This window comes from Rhinolophus hipposideros (assembly GCF_964194185.1).
Source record: "Rhinolophus hipposideros genome assembly, chromosome: 16".
NCBI lineage: Eukaryota > Metazoa > Chordata > Mammalia > Chiroptera > Rhinolophidae > Rhinolophus > Rhinolophus hipposideros.
Window position 1 is genome coordinate 17919696 of NC_138062.1, and position 14807 is coordinate 17934502.

General features: G+C 37.3%; 1 protein-coding gene across 9 annotated transcripts in view; it reads left to right on the forward strand.

The window, feature by feature from the left end:
- GAB1 (GRB2 associated binding protein 1) overlaps positions 1-14807 on the forward strand; it is a 113938-nt gene that overhangs the window by 71389 nt on the left and 27742 nt on the right. For all 9 annotated transcript variants that reach the window (XM_081077741.1, XM_081077738.1, XM_081077740.1 and 6 more), the window contains exon 2: positions 6977-7271. In XM_081077741.1, the coding sequence (XP_080933867.1) occupies positions 6977-7271 (295 nt within the window). The remainder of the gene's footprint in view (positions 1-6976; positions 7272-14807) is intronic.

A 14807-nucleotide genomic window follows, 5' to 3' on the forward strand; every position in this document is an offset into this window, starting at 1 on the left:
GTTGATTGGACGGTGGTGCTTAGTCTTGGTGGCACAGTAGAATCACCTGTTGAGCATTTAAAACTACATGTGTCTGGGCCAGGGCTGAACGTCCAGAATAATATAATGGATCTCAAGTGAGGCCCCAAATGTCTGTTTTTTTACAAAAGTTCTCCATACATGTGTTATGTCCAGCTAGAGTTGAGAATCACTGGGCCACCTCTTCTCTTTTGCGCAACCATACCTTGGCTATTCCCTCAATAATTAGCTCTTCCAGTAAAGGTGCAGGGAAGGGATTGTGAAATCTTGGCCAGCGTTACACCAGACATGTGCTCCGTCAGTTAACAGAACTCAGAGACAAGTGTGCAGCAGTTACCATGTTTTTCTTTATAACTGAGCCCATTTGCCATTTAGTCATATTTTGTGCATTTGTTAATATTATTGCAAGTAATGGTTTGGGGCTAATCCAGATTGAAAATTTTCTTCCTACCAGGGAAGATCTATATAGGGCGGATGGGACTCCATCCATACTTTCTGGCCAATACATACGCGTACGTACGAACATACCCATCCTCTGGAAGAGTGTGTGATGAGACCTTTCATACATTCAGTTTAATGTATGCAACTTGCTTAAATACAGAGACTATTTAAAAGAACATTTCCTGTAAAATGAAGTTTAAAAATAGCCTTCATAGCTGTAGAGGTTTATTATTATTTTTATTCTTAATTTGTGGTTTGTACGCTGCTACCTTGCCTGACAGTTCTTGTCAGCCGAATTGCAAATAGGCTGGGCAGGTTACATTCATGTCAGTAGCCCCATAACGCATAGATAGTGCGGGAACTTCCATATTTTTATCCTTGTCTCTTTGGTTGGCATCTTCAGCAAACATTGAGCACCTCCTTGGGACTAGACAATAGGGAAAGAAAGATAAACAGTGAAAAGATGGCTCCAGCCCTTAAGGAACAGACTTAAAGGGATGTCAAACACTAGATCACTAGGAATGAGCCAAAAAGGGAGGGAGAACTTAGAGCGTCCTACTCAGGGATGGTTCCCCAAAGAGGTGGGAGCCGAATCCACGAGGTGGATGATGTGCCGAGGGGCAGCATGTGCCAAGGCCAGAGGTAGGACAGAGCAGAGTATTAGGGGGATGGACTGCAGGCATTTCTAAGGTGGTTGGAAGGCAGAGACAAGAAGTGAGGCAGAGAGATAGGGAGACTTGGAGGGCCCCATGCGCCCTGCCAGAGAGTTTGGGCTTTATCCTGCAGGCAGGGAGCTGAACGTAGGGCCTGGTAAATGGCAGTGCAGATACTCCAAGCCTTATGGATATTTAGTTTGGCCGTCTGATCTAAATATGTTTCCAGTGGGATCCATGGACTACTCATGTATACGATTCTGTTTTGATGTTAATGTAGTAGCTAAAGTTAGTCTTGAAACCCTGAAATGAGACACTGGTATCAGATGATAGTGCTTTTAGCTACCATAGTTCAAAATGCAGACCTGCTGATGAAGTCTTATTTCTGCATCATTTATTCAACTTTAAATTTACAGTGACCATTGCGTTATAAGAAATGACAACAGCACAAATACACAAATTTTCGCAGCGCTCCTCTCAAGCAGACATGCTAGTAATGGGAGTTCAGTAGTTAAAATGACTTTCACATGAATTTTGTTGAAAATTGCTTTGAGTGCTTGGTTTTGAAGGTTTCTAAGAAAGCTTGTCTTTTTTTTTTTTTTTTTTTTTTTTTTTTTTTGGTCTCTGAGTGCTCTGCAGGATCAGTGAGGCAATGTACAGCTTTCTCGGGGGCTACCAAGGAAGCAAGGATAAAAATAGGGCAAACTTGAAGAATCCCAGATATTTTCAGATAACAAAGACTGATTGATGTGAGCCCATTTTGTGCTCTGACAAAACATAGAGAAGCTTTTGTGCTGTGATTAGCAAGGGTGCTGATGTCAGTTCTCTTGTCAAGCATCAAGCTTTATTCTGTGGCTAAATTGTGCTTTGTACCATAATCCAGAGAACCTTTGTATCTGCCTTATTAAAGTGTGTAGTTTATGTAATTGCTTTTGTTTTCCAGTTTAATCTGTGCCAGATTCAATGAGAGTGACTCATTTTGTGACTGACACAAACATTCACATTTGGACCATGTTAAAAATAACTAAATAAGTGGCAGGTGCTGCTTGGCTAAATTCTGTGTTTTAATGCTGTAATTTCCTGCTGTAAAGGGTTCGTTCGTCTGTTATATAATGTCTATCCAGCTTCTGTAATCACGAGCCCAGTCTATTCGGGGCACCTCAATTCATTGCTATTCATTTCTTGACTATTTATTTTAGTTTCCAACGGCCTTTTAAATTTTAACAATATCATTTCAACAGGGGAGTAATGAAATGGATGGGGGAGCCACAGTTAACCAGAAGACAGAGTGACACAATAAGCTGTAGCAAAAGGACATATTACATTCTTTTATTGTCATTTTCCCAAGCTTTGTGCAGGTGCTTTGGTAAAGCTGTCCTAGTTGTGTTTATTTTATTATGTATATGTTCAATATCGGAGCTCTTTTTCTCAAGTAGAAGAAGTTTCGAAAGCATGTGTTCCTCTTCAGTGTGGCCCATGTAGCTAATCTAATATTCTCGAAAAATGTACAACTTTATAGTCATAGGGGAATTTGTTTATTGTACGCATATTTCTAGATACCAGACACTGTGCTATTCATTGAGTACGTAATGGCAAATAAAGTAGACATGGTCACTGTTTCCTTGGGCTTTATCTGCTTAGGGAGTTAGATGCTAAATACATAAATACAAAGAAAAATTGAGTTCCACAATCACAGAAATCACTACACAGGTAAGTCATAGAATCCTTAAAACTATGCCCTGCTTTACACCGGGGGTGGTTGGGTTGAGGGTGGTTAGGGAAGGGAGTGCCTAAAGGTCCAAGTCAGCCTGGTCAGCACTGGGGGAAGGAACGTACTGGACTTAGGAAATAGCGTGTGCAAAGTCCCTGAGACAGGAAACTGTTTGGCGTCCTATACACCATATTATTAGAAGGGAGAAGGGAGCACTGCTGAAACGATAGATGAGCTATGCAAGCACAGCAGTATGGCACTCTTGAGCAGGGGCCAATGACCCATACAGTCCAACACTCAGAGAGCTTCACTGAAGTGCGGCGTAGAAACTGATGCCTTGAATACGTCGTCTGAGGCACTGGGGAGTGAATGAAATATGTTCAATACGTTTATGTAGTCAGGCATTTTGGAAAGATTTCGTGTGGGACTTTGAAGTTTTAAAAAGTCATTTCTGTTTTGAAAGACGGACCCCTTCACTATCTTGAGAAGTCACTTCCTAAAAAATACGACTCTTGATGGCACTGGATAAATGACATAATACTACATTATCTTTTCTGTTTACTTCTCTCTTTTTCAAGCTTACTGCCCAGTAGGGAGGTATCCATAAAGACATAATTTTACTAAGAGATGATATTCATTTATTTTGAAGTAAACAGATGTCTTACATGTTAACTGAATGGACTTTTATAAGCCAGAAACCAGTGCTAAATTCATTTGAATCGAACACTTTGACTTCAGTATTATCTAAAGCATCTGTAGAACTCCACACTGCCGTCTCCTTCTGAACACCATTTATTTTTTCCTTTGAGCTGCAGTCAGATTGGAAATTAAATTAAAATCTTGATGATGTTAAAATATTTTTAGGCCTTTGTGACTTTTCTGCTAACCTTCTTGTTAAAGGATTGCATACGTGTTTCCATGAAGGAATGCCTGTCCATTTAGCAATTTCTGCAGCTATTTTGCCAAGGTTGCTATAGTCTCAAATATTTTCTTTTATGGTAGGTATTTTCTTCATAATTAGTAAACTCCTTGAGATCCCTTTCCACATGTACCTAGCATGGTATTTAGAACATCATCAATAACTTATTGACTGGGAAACTCATTAATTTACTTCTTCATGTATACAACTTTTATTGCATGGGTACAATTTAAAGAATCTATTATAATGTTCAACCTAAAGCTATCACCCAAGTTAATTCAGTTTTTGATACAATTGTCCAAGTTACTAAACACCAAATGAGCTGGTTCATGAACCATTCAGGCCCCTTACTTTTCATTTTCTCTGTCTTTGCCTCAGACCATTGTCATGGCTTACTAGCACCTCCTTCTATGAACTACAAGTCAAATTGTCAGAATTCACTGTAAAATTTAGTGAAGATGAAGACTCAGACCAAACATCTATTGAAAAGTATGTGTGGCTTTTAGTTAATCCTCTTTTCTCTCTGGCCACATGGGTTTTTCAGGATAAAATGACGCAGTTTTGTTTTTTGTTTTTTGTTTTTTTTCAGTTGATGCCTTTTGTGTTATATATATGCCAAATTTTGTAAAACCTAAAACATATAGAGACCCTCTTGTGTCATACTAGTATTGCTTTTGGTGATTATAATTGAGCAGATTTTTAGAAGTAGACTGATATAGGTGTTAATGAAGAAATAGAAATAATATTGTAGAAACTGGCCTATGTGATGGTACCAACTTTGTGAACATTCTTTGTCTAACTAGACTGAAGATAGTGCGAGCACTCAACTTATTTACTATCATGAATACAATTTCTGAAAATGCCATAAGCATAACATGGCTGTCATTACCCTATGTTATCACTAGAAGAGACATACTTTGTCTGGTTATGCTTTTCCAGAAATAAAGGATGGAGGTGTTGTGACTGGTGCTCCATCATGATCTCCACATGAGCATAATTGTACAGTAGCCATTAAGAATGTTTGATTTCATTGGGGTTCACAAATTATCATGTTTCTCAGTTCTTCCACTTCCTAGAGTGTCTTCTTTGGGCAGTCATATTCACATGTTCAGTCTGGAGTAGAGAATGTCTATTAGTAGGTGGTTGAGATTTCCTAAAACAGGCCTCTTTGTGATCTAGCCACCTGCCAGCTGAGGAAGACCTTCGAAGAGAAGTGAGGCGTAATTTTGTTTCTGGATGGAGGTGTTAGGTTTAAAGACTGCTGAAGTTGACTGTTTCAGTCATTTGGTTCTGCTTCTATTATTTGATCAATGTAGATTTTAGGGAGGATACTGTTATGGAGGGGAGTACATGATGCGTATATGTTCAGATTGCTAATGTATGTTTGTTGGGAAGAGAAGGAGAAAGACTGAAAAAAAAGTTATAACCTATACTCAATTATATAGCTCTTATCCATGTAGTCTGAACAGCGTTCTAGCCAAAAGAAAGACACAGTGAGTCCATTTCTTTGCTTACTTTCTAGGTGAGAAACCAGGAAAGCTCCTATACCATTTTTACCCTCCCTACTTTTTGCCCCTACACCAAAGAGAGAGAGAGAGAGAGAGAGAGAGAGAGAGAGAGAAGAAACCCTATAGCTTAAAATATGAAGGAGCCTTTTGAAGAAGCACCTTTATGTTTATTCTTTATGGCATAGTATGAAGACATGAAAAAACATTGCTTTTAAAAAAAATTGTGATAAGATATACATAACAAAATTTACCAGTTTAACCATTTTTATGTGTGCAGTTCAGTGGCATTGTGTAGCTCACATTGTTGTGCAACCATCACCACCCTCCATCTCCAGAACTTTTTCATCTTCCCAAACTGAAACTGTACCCGTTGAACACTAACTCTCTATTCCTCCCTCCCCCAAACGCTGGCTTTCTGTCTTTATGAATTTGATTACTAAAGGTCCCTCATATAAGTGGAATCATACAGTTTTTGTCTTTTTGTGACTGGCTTATTTCACTTAGCATAACATCTCAAGATTCATCCAGGTTGTAGCATGTGTTAGAATTTTCTTCCCTTTTAAGGCTGAATAATATTCCATGATATGTATACACCACATTTTGTTTATCACTTCGTTCATCAATGGATAGTTAGATTGCTTCCCCCTTTTGACTGTTGTGAATAATGCTGCTACGAATATGGGTGTACAAATACCCTTTTGAGACTTTGCTTTCAATTCTTTCGGATATATACCCACAAATGGAATTTTTTGAAGAACTGCCATACCATTTTCCACAGCAGTTACACCATTTTATATTTCTACCAGCAATGTACAAAGGTTCCAATTTCTCCATATCCTGGCCAACACTTATTTTCTGCTATTTTGATAATAACCATTCTAATGTGTATGAAGTGCTATCTCATCATTGTGGTTTTGACTTGCGTTTCTCTAATGATAGTGATATTGAACATCTTTTCCTGTGCTTATTGGCCAATTGTATATCTTCTTTGGAGAGTCTATTCAAGTCCTTTGCCCATTTTTGAATTGGGTGGTTTATTTTTGCTGTTGTTGACTTGTAGGAGTTCTTATGTATTCTGGGCATTAATTTCTTATAAGATATATGATTTGCAAATGTGTCCCCCCATTCTGTGAGTTGTTTTTTTTACTCTGTTGATCAATTCCTTCAATGTATAAAAGTTATAAATTTTGACACAGTTCAGCTTACCTAGTTTTTCCTTTGTTTCCTGCGCTCTTGTCATATCCAAGAAATCATTGTAGAATATAATGTCATGAAGCTTGTCTTTATGTTTTCTCCTAAGATTTATAATGTTAACTCCTCCATTTAGGTCTTTGATCTATTTTGAGTTAATTTTTGTGTGATGTATGATGTGAGGTAAGAATCTAGCTTCATTATGCTGTATATAGATATCTACTTTTCCGAGCACTATTTGTTGAAACCACTGCTTTTTTATAGTTGGTAAAAACGAAATCACTTGATATTTCATATCAGTGCAATATCTTCAATATCAATCAATGTATAGAAAATAATAAATATGTATATATACACACATTATTAAGTGAATTGGGGCCTCAGTAAACTTTGCTGGAGGGGTAGATAAATCTTTGGCAACAAAATATTGTATGCGACTCTAGATAACGCATTTGTAAAATTGATTTGATAAATGTGCATCTTCTTAAAAAATTTCTCAGATGAATACTAGATGCATATTTTTGTTTGTTTCTAGGCATGGAAGAGGAGATGGTTTGTGCTACGCAGTGGCCGTTTAACTGGGGATCCAGATGTCTTGGAATATTACAAAAATGATCATGCCAAGAAGCCAATCCGTATTATTGATTTAAATTTATGTCAGCAAGTTGATGCTGGATTGACATTTAACAAAAAAGAGTTTGAAAACAGCTACATTTTTGATATCAACACCATTGACCGAATTTTCTACTTGGTAGCAGACAGTGAGGAAGAGATGAATAAGTGGGTTCGTTGTATTTGTGACATCTGTGGGTTTAATCCTACAGAAGAAGGTAAGTTCAAGATTTTGTTATTCAACATTTTTCCTTTATTACTACACTTTCAGAACTATTATGTAAAAGGCTTTGTTATTTTGGTTACACAGTGTTATATTTTGGATTTTTCATACCTGTGACAACATTTGGAGAAACGAACTATACCCTTTAATCAGTTTGAGGAGAAACTTTTTAATGTTTTAGGAAAAGAAACTTAACTATTGTGGGGCAGTGTCTAAATAAATGTGATAAAGAAGGTGACAAGACATTCTGCGTAAGAGCATTTCTTAGTTCCTATAAAAATATTAAGTTAAACCTTATAACACTGCTGATATTTTTACTGTTTTTGACCTATTAAAAACAGCATTTTCATGTGGCTCAACTTAGTTCTTTAGTTGTTATTTTTAAAAATATGTTGGATTATGAAGTTATGAAACAGCCACGGCGATTATCAATACCTATGAAAAACAAATGGGATTCGGTCACAAAGCCTGAAAAAGTAAGCAAACAAATGCATTTACTTAATACAGAGGTCCTAAAAAGAGCATGGAGGAAGAGGGGGGGCTCACGGTTTGAATAAGACATCGTGAAGAAAGCTTCTCAGAGGAAGACAGATTGTAAATTGTGGACTTTTGAAGGAAGTATTTCTACAAGGAATGCAGAACTCTTCAGGCTTTGGTGCTAAGTTGAGGTGGAGTAGAATTCTGCTTGACTGGAATAGAGGGTTATGAGTGATACAAGCCAGGGAAGAGTTGCTTGAGGATCCAAGATTTGGGGTTTCCATCCTGGGAAGAGCTGAGTGATTCTGGCTCTCAGGAAGAATTTTACAGGTGGAATTCCTCTCCAGGTGCTTTTACATAGCTGTGCTGACAGGGATAGCTCTTCCCTGTCCAGTTCTCTACTCTCTTTCTTTGTAAACAAACACAAAGAACCTATGTAGGGGACTCCAGTACGAATTTAGGTTTGGAGAGCCAAGAATCAGGAATAAGGTCGTTGACCTTATTGTCTTTATGGGTGTACTCACATTTGCAAGCATGCATTTCCAAATATCTATATTTAGAAGTGCTGGAGATTCGGCAAGGGGTAGGAAAATTGTATTAACCATCAACATCAAGTTTTGGATTGAAGTGAAACAGTCATCATCTCTAATTAGCTCAGGTCAGCATGCTGCTTCCTCTCTGGCCGGTCAACAGCCCAGGAGAAGGTACTTCCAGGGCTGGGAATGGCTTAATGGGATGGGGAAAATCCCTTGGTGAGGAATCCAGAATGCCAGCAGCACTGAGAGAGGGAAGGAGGCATCCAGTTTAGACAGGAGACGCCTAATGAACTAGAGCTCTTTAACAGAGCTCTATGATTAAAAGCCTCAAGAAATTGTTTCATGTGGGGAATGAAGGCTTCAGTTGTTTTTGTGAAGTTACTAAATATGTTCACATTTTAAGTAGGTGTGGGATATTATTTATAACTCCAGTTAAACTCCTTTCTTTTCTTGTTTGCACATACTGTCTATATTTGAGTGCAGTGGAGGATTTGAAAGTTAAAGTCACAAATGAGATAGCTTTCTAGTTAATGGTTACTTAATAACTACTCAGTAATGATAATTATTGGATTTAGACACCACATTAGTTTTGTTATGTGTTGGATTTTCAGTTAAAATAAGTTAAGCCTTTGTATAATCTTTTTGTTGATGTTGTTCTTTTGCCTGCTACGTTTTCGATTTAGAATTTGCTTTGGGGACATAAAGGCAGACTTCTCTCCCCATTGGTTGCCTGTATAGATTCATCTGATCGGGAGGACTAAGTAGGTGTTCTTCTGCCTCTCTTTGTTTTTTTTATAATTCTCCTAAATATTTAACAAAAGAAGTGAGATGCCCTCTTAGAGGAGGTACACTCTGCAGTCAAAACAATGTGAGTGTCTAATTTTTGGAATCCCATTCAAGGGTGAGTACACTTGAGAACTTCTAATGCTCAAGTATCCCAGATGAGCTTTGCAAGTTTTCAGGCACCAGAGTCTGGTCCATTTGTCCACCTTAGAATGATTGTTATCACCTGGGAGCTTGATGAATACCCAGTCAGCTCTGCGAAGAAGAAAAGTTTTGTCTGCTTTAGAAAGTTAATTCAATAATTTACCAGATTTTACCAGATTAGGTGAGTTTGCCAGCATTCTACTAGGCTTTGGGCATTTAGTTAACCAATATATATTATGTGACTAGTTAAGGAGACAAGTGGCAAACATTACATAAATGGAATGGAGCATCTAATGGGAGAGGATTTGTACCCAAAATAATTCATTACAGTTGTTGATGAGTGCAGGAGTGACATATATATATCATTGATAAATATATATATATGTGTATATGTTTGTAATCGATATATATACATATAGATATAGATATATACATATACATGTATATATTTATTACATGTATGTAAAATTATACTTTTTAATATATGTTTAATTTACATACTATGTATTTATTAAAGTATGATACTATGGAAGTGTATAAATACAGTTCTTACCCTCTTTAGAGCTCATAGTCTAGTAGGAGACAGGCAAATAATTAGAATTATATACCGTTTGATAAGTGTTCTGCTAGAGAAAAAGTAAATAAGCATAGATAGCAGTTGATTTAGTCTTAAGAGCGTCAGGAAAAAACCTAGGTAGTTTTAAAAAGCTCTGTGACTATAATTGATAATGTCCTGAGAACTTTATTTTTGTACTTAGCAGACCATTTTCTTTGATATTAGTAGTCAGAATTCATCACAATACCTATTTTTTTTCACTTTATAAACTTACTAGTATAGGAAGAGGGAGAAGTTCCGAAACTTGAAAACTACAGTGACCTCTCAGTGGCAAAACTCCCAAATCCTTATAAAACAGAAGTATATTTGCCCTGAGTGAAACTCCCAATTTATGAGCTTTTTATCTTCATAATATCCATAAAAGGAGAGGTTGTAAGAAAATTGATAGTATGGTTAATCAAATTTGATATATATAACCTATGTCAGTTACCAGGAACAGCTAAGCTAATCACAGACTACTTTTATCTGTTCATTAAAACAAGCCCCTAAGGACTTCAGTTTACCAGTGCTTTCTGTGTTTAGTTCATGAGCTATATATAAATGCAAGTGTGTTTATTTTTTAATATTCTACAATTTAGAATTTTTTACAAGTTCATCCCGGCCATCTCCCAAATAGCCCCAGTTAGAAATATCTTACTGTGCTATGTTGCAGGCTTGAGTTTCTTCAAATAAATCAGTAAAAATTGAGCAATCCTTGTTGTGGAGTATGAAGGAACCACAAAAATACTTTGTTTCACTCTATAATTTTGGTTTTTGATGCATAGTAACAAAACTGTAAAAAGACTTTAAAGCCAACCACTCTATTTCCTTATTTATTTGCAGTAGCTGACTTTGCTAAATGCCTTTTTATAATAAATCCATTTAAAGATTTCTATCAAATTCTAAATCACCTAGAACTGCTATTATCCTTTGTGATCACATTCATACAGTTTAATACAAAAAGGTAAATATCAAAATGCCTTTGTTCTTTCATTGACTTTACTACCTGCTTTATGGTCTTTTGCTTCCAAATAGATCTTACCGCCAATCATTAAATGGGTGTTTTTGTTTTTACCTGGATCTGTCCCCTGAGCCCTGCGCTCTCCCCATTTCAGAGAGCTGAATTTGCTCCCACTCTTGGCTTAAAACTAGTAACACGAAATGATATTTCATTAGACTCGTTTCAGGCTAGACGTGGGAAGAAATAGGCTATGCTTGGGTATTACCGTCTGAGAAAATAACTAGTATCTCAAATCCCTATGAGAATAACTAACTTTCTCTTGAAAACAAAAGGAAAGGGGAAAAATCTGACCCATGTTTTGATTCCAGGAACCTCTCAAAATATCGTTACCATGTTATTTCCGCTGCCCCAGGTGACTACTGCTATTACTGAATACTCAGAATGCTGGCAGGCTGAATCTGTTTTTCAATTCTAGCTCATTGACCTGTGTGTGGTTCCTATGAATGTTTTTATTTAGTAGAGTCAAGGGTAGAAATTAATTTCTTTTGTTTTTCTTGGAAATGTGCAGATTTATTTTTGTTTCTACATCGACTTGGAAGCTGTTAAAGCTGCTAAACAAGTGCTGGGAAGCACAGCCTAAGGGTTGGATGTCGCTGACTAACTTGGAGCAGAGGCTCCTGACCTAATTTCAGGATGCAAGATTAGAAAGTTGCCTCTTATCAGTTAAGTTGCTTTTCTCAAAATGCCCAGATAATAGTAGCTTAAAAAAAAAAATAGTGTGATTCTCTGTTTGATTTTTCTTTCCTTTAGAAAAAGGGAGGTAAACTAAGTGCCAGAATATACATATGTACCTTTTCCTGCAAAGCAGTGCTTCTTAATTAGGGAACTTTTACATATCTTTTTATTTTTTATTTGTTTCAATTCAGGTATCAGCTACTACTGTGAAAGGCACAGATCTTAAGTATAGTTTTATACGTCCTTCTGTCTATATACAGAAATAGAAATCTGTGTATCCACCATTCAGATCAAGAAATGGAACCTTTCTAATCTAGAAGGTTTCCTCATGCTTCTTCCCAGTAAAAACCCAGAAGAAAAAGCCCAAATGTAACCATTATTGTGCTTCTATCACTATAGTATTTCTGTCTATACTTGAACTTCATATAAATACAACTATTGAGTCAGGCTTCTTTTTCCCAATATTAAGTTTGTAGGATTCATCTGTGTAGCGTGTAGCCTAAGTTCTTCACCCTGTGTAACATTCCATTGTGTGAATATATCACAAATTACTGATCCATTTGAATGTTGATTGGCATTTAGGTTGTTTTCAAATGTTTTCAGTTAATACAAGTAAAGCTGTTGTGAACATCCTTGTATGTGCCTTTTGATGGACATGAATACTTAGTTCTTTTGGGGTGTGTGTGTGTGTGTGTGTGTGTGTGCGTGTGTGTGTGTGTGTGTGTGTGTGTGTGTGTTTAGCTTTCAGAGATTTAGTAGCTTTAGTTTTCCAAAGTTCTTATACCAGTTGCACTCCTCCCAGAAGTGTATGAGATTTCCAACTACTCTACAGTCTCACTAACATTTGGTACTGTTGGTCATTAATTTCCACACACCAGGGAGTGTGTAGTGATATCTCATCGTGATTTTAATTTTCATTTTCCTGAGGACCAATTCAAACCAGAGAGTTTGTTTTGTTTTGTTTTATTATACATTCTCAAACTACTGCCCCTGAGATCTTGATTTATTGAGTCTCCTAAGGTGGGGCCCCAGGCACCGAGATTTCTAAAATGCCCCGTAAGTGATGCTGATGGCATGACATCTCTGGATAAGAAGTAAGGCACTTGTCAGCTCTTCCTAAGGATTTGTTTTCAAAGTCTTCAAGAAAGTTTTCACAATCTCTTAAAGACATAGGCATGACAAATATGATTAAAAATTTTTCTACTTCAAAACACATTAAATAAATAGATTGGGCTATGATTAAGGGTCTTCAATACCTGATTAAATAAGTTGAAGAAACTGTAGGTTGCTTCACTGAAATTTGTAGCTACTGCTGTTTCTTGTTTGTGTCCATTTGTTAGATTTAACTTTGTAAAATGTTCTTTCGTAAAAAATGGTGTGTTCAGAAGTGAGATGGTTATTATAGCATGAATGATAACGTACCCTCTTTGTGGATTCTTATTTGCTAAGTTAATTAGACAGAGATGTATTCAAAATGCTTCTCTTTACAGCAAAAGAAATTCTATAACACAACAGGTAAATTCATAATCAATAAAAACAGAGTAACCTTGACCTATTTACCTTTAATTGTGAACATAAAGGTATAACTTTTCTAACAGAAACCAAAAGAGTATTCCCACCAGCAAATGCAGCCCATCTCAGAGACTAGGGTCTCCTCTGGTCTCCTGACACAGGGGCAACAAACACCCAGTGTAATCACCACAGGCTCATATAGTCTGTGAGTAGTTACAAAATCGGAGGACCTATCACCTGAGCTTTGAAATATTCTACTTTACCATAAGAACGAATACAATTGCTTCCCTGGACTTAAGTTCCTACGCCATTTGGATAGAAAAAAATATATATTATTTTGAATGCTTAGAGGCATTATCTGCACACCCCAACTTCTGTGAGGGACACTAACTCCAGGGCAACATGATTCCAAGTAGGATAAAACTGCATTAAACTAGGGATCATGTGGACCAATTTCTTATTTATGAGGTTCTCCTCACATAATGGTTCTCCTCACATAATGATTCACTTCCCTCCACTGAAAGCTGGGTACGGCTTTCTTTAGCAGTATTTAGTAGTTTTCTAAGGAAAATTCCATTAGGAGTTTCTCCAGCAGCTTATTAGTCCTTCAGTGAATGCTAATTATACTCTTTTTGCCTTCTGAATTCAGAGACAGGAAATAATTTTACATACATAAGCAAACCCTAAACTGATGTTTCCATTCTCAGAAACTTGGTACCAGCATTACTTAGAAAGAACAGTAAGTCAGAAACCCAGGTGAGGCAGAAAGCAACAAACATGGACCCCTCGATTATTTGTAGTGTAGAATAGGGACAAATCCCATGTCTTTATATGGTGGGACAGAAGTGTTTTGTTTTGTTTGTTTTTTTCCAGACCAGTTGCCTAACTTTGGCCAGAAATTTTATGTTAGAGAATATTGAGACACAAATACAATGCTTGTGTTAAAATATGCAAGCTGAGTATATAGTCAAATTAACATGAGTAAAATAATCCCGAAGACTAAAACTTTGAAAATATTGCATTATCTAAGCCAAAGTGATAGAGCAATGTCTCTTTTCTTTTAAAGACTTTTGTACATCATGTTTGGAATGACTGGGCTTGCTTTTCACGGATGTTTGAAGGTCTTTTCTTTCATGAGCTTGCTAGTGAACATAATGGAAGTTTGTCTCTAGTTCTTGCTTCCTAGAAGTACAATTGACCCCTGAACAACAAGGATGGGGTGGAGGTTAGAGATGCCGACCCCTGCGCAGTCGAAAATTCTAGTATAATTTTCACTCCTCAAAACTCAGTAGTCCCTTGGTACCTGCAGGGGATTGGTTCCAAGACCTTTTGTAAAAGTCCCTCATATAAAACGGTTTAGAAAAATGCATGCAGACGGCCCTTTGCATCCACGGATTCCCAACCACGGATGGAAAATACTGTTTTCCAACTGCTGCGAACATGGCTTTTGGAGGGGCATGGAGTGTGGGAGTGGCAGCCTGCACTTTGGGCCCTGCCTGCTGCAGCCCTGGGGCTTGAGGGTGGGCGCCGTCCCCATGCTGCGCAAACACCCCAATCTGCTCTCGGTGTGTAAGTTCACAGAGAAACATGAATGGATAACAACAGAAAATGGTATTGGAACAGTGGGAATCGGCAATTTTGCACAGGAAGCCTTGGGAGATGTTTACTGTAGTTTGCCTGAAGTTGAGACAAAATGGAACAAATAAGATTGAGTTTGGTGCTTTGGAAAGTGTGAAAGCTGCTAGAACGCTCTTCTATCAGGAAAAGTAACTGAAATTAATGAAGCTC